Here is a 7,665-nt window from a genome sequence, read left to right on the forward strand (position 1 = left end):
TCCTGTCACAACCACAGTGCTCTCTGCTGACACCTCTGTCCATTTTAGGAACTGTCCAGAGCAGGAAAGGTTTGCTATGGGGATTTTCTCCTGCTCTGGACAGTTCCTGACATGGACAGAGGTGCCAGCAGAGAGCACTGTGGTCAGACAGAAAAAAAAAGAAGTTCAAAAAGAAAAGAATTTCCTCTGTAGTATACAGCTGCTAATAAGTACTGGAAGGATTAAGATAATTTTTTTAATTTAATTTACAAATCTGTTTAACTTTCTGGCACCAGTTGATTTAAAAACAAAACATTTTCCACCCGAGTACCTTTTTGAGTCCGGTCACAAAACTGGAACGGGGCAAAAATAAACGTGGTGTGAATGCACCCTTATACTGGTTGTTCTCAAATACTCTGTGCTGCTGGGAATGTTTCAATAATCCACTTGGTCAAAGATTGTTTTATTGCTTCCTTTCTAAAAACTTCTGGCACCACCCATTATTATATTTGGGGGGGAAAAATGTGCCTCCTGCCCCCCCCAAATGAATATTTCAGGGTGCACTATGTATTATTTAATACATCATTCTGAATTTTTACGTGTAGCCCATAGATTCCATGTGGTTAATATAAATGAATCTAAGAATGTATCAACTGGGTAGTCTGGCACCATAGCCTAATGGTGATTGCATATTGGTGGTGATACAATTTCATCTCGAGCACTAGGTGGCGCTGTGGCATCAGCTGATCCTCCAGTTCCCAGTGATATTTTATGTCTGTTTAGCCTCTGCTAAACTCTATTTCCATAAATCTTTACACAATTTAATTGAAGACTGTAAAGAGCAAAAATACACAAGTATGGGAGCTTTTTATTGAAATTCTGACGCGACCACTGAGAATGGAACAAGCCAGAAGATCGATCACTGAACTTTGCTATATCCCTCGAAATTCTTCACCTTCAGTATATAGTGTGGATGGGGCTTGAAGATGTTGGAATATGTTGCTATTGTCTATAATATGATTGTTGCAATAGCGCAGCCTGTAAACCACCATAAAATGTATCCAAAATTGGTCAACAACGTAATCTTCTGAATTGCAAAAGCCAGTGTGCCTCCAGCTGTTTCAAAACTACAACTCCCAGCATGCCCAGACAGCCGTTGGAGGTCTGGGCATGCTGGGAGTTGTAGTTTTGCAACAGCTGGAGGCACATAGTTGGGAAACCCTGCTCTAAGGCTATGTTTCCCTGCAGTATTTGGGGCCTTCATTCACCCTTTTTCACTGGTGTTCGAATTATTTTGTAATTGTCCAATTTTTTTTTTTTTTTATATTTCTTTTTCCAAAAACTTTCATCAAATATCAATTTCATTTTTAATAAATGCATCAAGGTCAGCACTAAGGAAAACAGTAAGACAGAAGAAACCAATAAACAACTAGAAACATTTCTTATAGACCCAACTGGGATGAGATGAGAAACCAGTAAACAACTAGTAACCTTTAATATAGACCCAACTGGGATACAATGAGAAACCAGTAAACAATTGGTAACATTTCATATAAACCCAAGTGGGAGGAGATGAGAAACCAGTAAACAACTAGTAACATTTCATATAAACTCAACTGGATACAATGAGAAACCAGTAAAACACTAGTAACATTTCATATAAACCCAACTGGGAGGAGATGAGAAACCAGTAAACAACTAGTAACATTTCATATAAACCCAACTGGGAAACTAGTAACATTTCATATAGACCCAACTGGGATACAATGAGAAACCAGTAAACAACTAGTAACATTTTATTTTATATAGACCCAACTGGGATGAGATGAGAAACCAGTAAACAACTAGTAACATTTCATATAAACTCAACTGGGATACAATGATACACCAGTAAATTTGTAACATTTCATATAAACCCAACTGGGATGAGGAGAGAAACCAGTAACATTTCATATAGACGCAACTGGGAGGAGATGAAAAACCAGTAAAGAAATAGTAATGTTTTATATTGTCCCAACTGGGAGGAGATGCAAAACCAGTAAACAACTAGCAACATTTTATATAGACCTTACTGGGATGAGATGAGAAACCAGTTAAGAACTAGTAATGTTTTATATAGACCCAACTGGGATACAATGAGAAACCAGTAAACAACTAGTAACATTTTATATAGACCCAACTGGGATGAGATGAGAAACCAGTAAACAACTAGTAACATTTCATATAGACCCAACTGGGATGAGATGAGAAACCAGTAAACAACTAGTAACATTTCATATAGACCCAACTGGGATACAATGAGAAACCTGTAAACAACTAGTAACATTTCATATAAACCCAACTGGGAGGAGAAGAGAAACCAGTAAACAACTAGTAACATTTCATATAAACTTAACCGGGATACAATGAGAAACCAGCAAACAATTAGTAACATTTCACATAGATCCAACTGGGATGACATGAGAAACCAGTAAAAAACTAGTAATGTTTTATATAGACCCAACTGGGATACAATGAGAAACCAGTAAACAATTAGTTACATTTCATATAAACCCAACTGGGATATGATGCAAAACCATTAAACAACTAGTAACATTTCATATAAACCCAACTGGGAGGAGATGAGAAACCAGTAAACAAATAGTAACATTTCACATAGATCTAACTGGGATGAGATGATAAACCAGTAACATTTCAAATAGACTCAACTGGAAGGAGATGATAAACCAGTAAAGAACTAGTAATGTTTTATATAGACCCAACTGGGAGGAGATGCAAAACCAGTAAAGAACTAGTAACCTTTTATATAAACCCAACTGGGATGAGATAAAAAACCAGTAAACCACTAGTAACAGTTCTCACGACCCAACTGGGATACAATGAAAAACCAGTAAACAAGTAGTAACATTTCATATAGACCCAACTGGAATATGATGGAAAAAAAACTAGTAAAATACTAGTAATGTTTCATATAAACCCAAATGGGATACGATTAGAAACCAATAAACCACTAGTAACCTTTCATATAAACCCAACTGGGAGGAGATGCGAAACCAGTAAAGAACTAGTAACCTTTCATATAAACCCAACTGGGATGAGATGAAAAACCAGTAAACAACTAGTAACATTTCTCATAGACCCAACTGGGATATGATTAATATGCAACATAGTCACAAAAATGTTTAATCTATGACGCCATGAATGTGCTGTGACATGAATTGGGGGGGGGGGGGGGATAGCCTGTACGTCTTGGCGCACCACTCATGTTCATGCGTTCCATTATATGGCTATTAATACCTGACCTAACAGGTTTGCTGCAATCCTGCACCCGCTCAGCCCTGCTTCCTGCTTTAGAAAGAAATTGTTGCCACTTTTTTGCTATTTAACTTTAAAAAATGTGAATGATAGCAAAGGAAAACCAAGAACCCAAACATACGGGATCATTTTGTTTTAATCAGTTATTGATATTGTTTTGTTACATCTTTTTCTTACACCCATTTGCTGTTTTTGTATACAGTGCAGATCACTGTTCACCTTGTTTGTATCTAAGCCATTTGAGTAATCTCATTAATACACTTTTAACATATATATACATATATATATATATATATATATATATATATATATAATTTTACATTTTACGATAGCTCGTCCAGACTGATCTCATGTGTTATTGGTTCACCGTGTCTATGGGTGGTAAGATGCGCTAATACCGGTGGCTTACCTTCCAGATTCGGGGGCATGCTTCCAAGGGAAAAATTCCCTTCCTTCATATAAACCAACAATTCTTCCCCAGGCTCAATGTCTTTAATAACTTTATAAAAAAGCTGCAGTGAAAAACAAGACAAAAGAAAAGGCGAGAGTCAATAGGTGCACAACACAGTCTCCACATCTATTCCAATTTGTTCTCTTTAGTAACAGTTGATTATACCTATTGATATATTTTTAATATGGGCAAAAAAGAAAGAAATACATATTAAAACACAATAATAATAATAATAATAACAAAAAAAATAGCCACATTATACTCTAGAATTCTTTCAGAGCGTTTTGAACGTGTTTTGTACGAGGCGACCGAACATGACACGTACAAAACGCCGATCGCGCTCTGGACCGTCTGTAGGTCCGTCTCGCATGGGTTAAAGCAATATGTATAGCTTAAAATTGAGTGTTGAAATTTTTAATGGTTGGGTATACAAGTCGGAGAGATGTGTAGTCAGAAGGAATTCTGGCAAAGCGTGCGGCTTTGGGCGATATTCCAGTTATGGTGTTAACATTAAAAAAAAGAAAAATACCCAAAGCACACCCACTGGATCTTAACAGAGCACGAGCGGATCTTTAACATTTCGATGTGGGAATGGGGGTCACCGAATGACTTCAATAATTTCTGTAAATAAATTGCGTTCCGATGTGACAGGGCTTTGCAATGTATCTGCCGGGAGATAGAGCGGTGGGGGGAAAACAAACAGCGTTTTGGCAACGGCACACAACATTTCGGAGGACATTACGCCTCGGATTTTAGTGGTGCTCTATGTGTTCCAATGGATTCCTTAGTGGTTTAGTACATTTGCTCAGTGGCTTAAACTGTGGCAAATCAACTGAGACCCAGACGAGGCTTATAAAACCACCACAAATGACAGATTTTGGGTTTTTTTATTTCCATTTTTTGTTTTTAATTTTTAGCTTGATTCCACAACCTTACGAAGAAGAAAAAAGCAAAATTATAACCTAAAACAATATAAAAGACTAATAACAATTTAAAAGACTATAACATATAACGATATAAAAGACTCACATAAAACAATATAAAAGACTATAACTTAAAACAATTTAAAAGACTATAACATATAACGATATAAAAGACTCACATAAGAAAATATAAAAGACTATAACATAAAACAATTTAAAAGACTATAACATAAACAATATGAATTAGTTTAAAGACAAAAATCAGCTGTGATTAAAAACAGAGAACAAAACAACAACAAAAAACAAAAACAAATAAAAATATTATGATAATGTTTGTCTAACAGAATGTGTTCAGATAGACCCCCGAAGGGCAATGCCCTTCGGGGGTCTATCTAAACACATTCTGTTAGACAAAACGTTATATTTTTATTTGGTTTATTTATTTATTTTAAGTCTATGTCACAATTAACACTTTTATACATTCACATTGTCGGTTAGAATTATTTTTTGTATTTTTAATTTCAATTTTTTTTTACATCGATATAGATAACGGCCATAAAAGCAACAAAGGACATTGATATTTTTTTTCTATATGGTGGGATGTTTATTGGCCCTTGCCAGCATGGGATTTGCTGTATTTTTATGTCTTAGCGGAATAATAAACTGATGTAATTAACACCTCTCACACCTGCTCCCATCATTTGTTGAAGTAACATTTTTTAAGACAATTTTCTGTAGCGGGTGAAAAAAAATTAGAAAAAAAAAAAAAAAGAAAAGAAATCCAGTAACTGTAAACTGTCAGCAACACGGTCCTATCTGAAGGGTTAATTAAGAGGCGCGTAACGCCGTGAATTTCGTACGTTTCATAGATCTTTCGACCTAATGCTCGAAAATGCCGTATAATATCGCCACCAGGTGTGAAATTATAACCAAAGCACAGACTGCGCTGAAAACCCATGTGCGCTGCGTCTAATCTACTGTACCTTCGGGGGGAAAAAATTAATGGCTTTGGGCACGACGTTAACCCTTTACTTGCAGACCAGTAGCAAATGTTAACCCAGTAAACCCAATCCGAGAGAGAATAAAACAATGCAGATTTTACAGTCAGTTAAAGCAAAAAATAAATAAAGAAATAATAATAATAATAATAATTTTATATATATATATATATATATATATATATATACACATATTTTATAATAAAATAATAATAATAATAAAAATAATAATAAAAAATCCATTTTATATATATATATATATATATATATATATATATTAAAAAATAAATTAAAATAAAATATATGTATAATAAAATAATAATAATATATAAATATATGTTTTTTCTATTTTTTTTCCCTTTTATACCAATCTTTTTGACTGTAACATTATATTGAATTGATAGTTATTATGACCCTTGGGTCCGACTCCCAGCCATAATGTTCAACATCTGAAAAATTTCAGTATCCATTTGTTTGACTTGACCACACTGAAAACACGTGCTTAGACCAAAAACAAAAAAACAAAAAAAAAAAAAACGTCATATGGAGAACTGGAGTTTGTAAAAATAACAAGCTTATTCTATGTCACAAATAAAAAAGAGACAAATGAAGTTAAATAAAAAAAATTGGAAGATATGTTTTTAAAGGCTATAAGGGCCTTTATTTTGGAAAATCTTAAGAGTTTTGGCCAATATAGAAAAGTGCATAAATAGTTTATGGAGGGGGATCATGTGTAAGTCTGGGGTTTCTCAAGCTGTGTAATGTGTCCCCCCCAGGGGTATTTTAGCCAGACTCAAGGGGCTACTTCAGTCTGATAAATTTTTACTCAAAATAGCAGTTTACTCTATCAGCCAAGAATAGAAATTTCATTATGAAAACGTTTAAAGAATCATATACAGATGTTGTGGTTTATTTACAAACACAGCGGAATATATTATTGACGTCATTTAGGGTTTTTATCAGGTACACAGTGATTTTATAGAACTAAAAATTAACAATGGATTTAAAATAAAAAACATTTAAAATTAAAAATGCAAAACAGAAGCAATAATTTTAACAAAAAAAAAAAGTAAAAATATTAAATAAAATCACGAACGCTCAGCAGATCCCTATCCCTCCTCCCAGAACCATACGGAGCTGGATCTCAGAGAACGACGACCATCGGAAGGGGCTTTATTGAAGTACAATGATCCTTAAAAAAAATTTCCCCAAACACAACACAATTCCTTATAGCCAGATTTTCAGAATATTTTTTTGAAGAAAAAGAAAAAAACACCAAACACATAAAAAATATAAAAATCTCTTAAACTACTAAAGGCTTAAAACTGTAGCTGGCTATAGGACTGTGACATCCGCATCTGAGGAGGCAGAGATACACAGAGGAGAGACCTGGAGGGGTTCTCAGAAATTGGCTTTTCTAAAATTCTACAACCGGAATGTTGTCACTTTGTTATTCTGACATTAAATTATTAAAGATTTAGAAAACTTAAGTTTATCATTTTTAATTTCTCAATACAAAAAAAACAGACTTTAGTGTCTTCTTTTAATTCTTTCTACTTGATTTCAAATTCTTAATTTACTTAATTTTCTTTATTTCTAAATAAAATTATTAGGCTCGGAAATGGAAGGAAAACCTCCAAAAACAAACACATCATGACAGGATGTTTTTGTATAACAATATAAAGATCCCGGCTGCAGCCTCAATGCCTCATCAGACACGTCCAGCACTTTAAAGGGATCCTCCGGCTTTTTATATTGTCCCGAATAACCAATTCCTGATATTTTTTATAGGTTTTTAATACACTCTATAGAATCTATTGGGATGGGGGGGTGGGAGTAATTTTACTCTCCCTTCTTCTCAGTGGTGGGACATGTTCTTAAAAATGTCTCTGCTCCTGTTTAATGTATAAGGTCTCACGGGAATGTAACACTAAAAAAAAATAAATGTGCCAACATTTTTTTTTTTTTAAATGCCTCAACATATCACTCAACTTCATTA

The 7,665-nt window shown here is 34.3% G+C and overlaps 1 protein-coding gene across 3 annotated transcripts in view; it reads right to left on the reverse strand.

Annotated features, from left to right (window-relative positions):
• PRDM16 (PR/SET domain 16) overlaps positions 1–7,665 on the reverse strand; it is a 678,281-nt gene that overhangs the window by 71,994 nt on the left and 598,622 nt on the right. For all 3 annotated transcript variants that reach the window (XM_056544409.1, XM_056544408.1, XM_056544407.1), the window contains exon 5: positions 3,704–3,806. In XM_056544409.1, the coding sequence (XP_056400384.1) occupies positions 3,704–3,806 (103 nt within the window). The remainder of the gene's footprint in view (positions 1–3,703; positions 3,807–7,665) is intronic.

Source organism: Hyla sarda, chromosome 10, assembly GCF_029499605.1.
Source record: "Hyla sarda isolate aHylSar1 chromosome 10, aHylSar1.hap1, whole genome shotgun sequence".
Taxonomy (NCBI): domain Eukaryota; kingdom Metazoa; phylum Chordata; class Amphibia; order Anura; family Hylidae; genus Hyla; species Hyla sarda.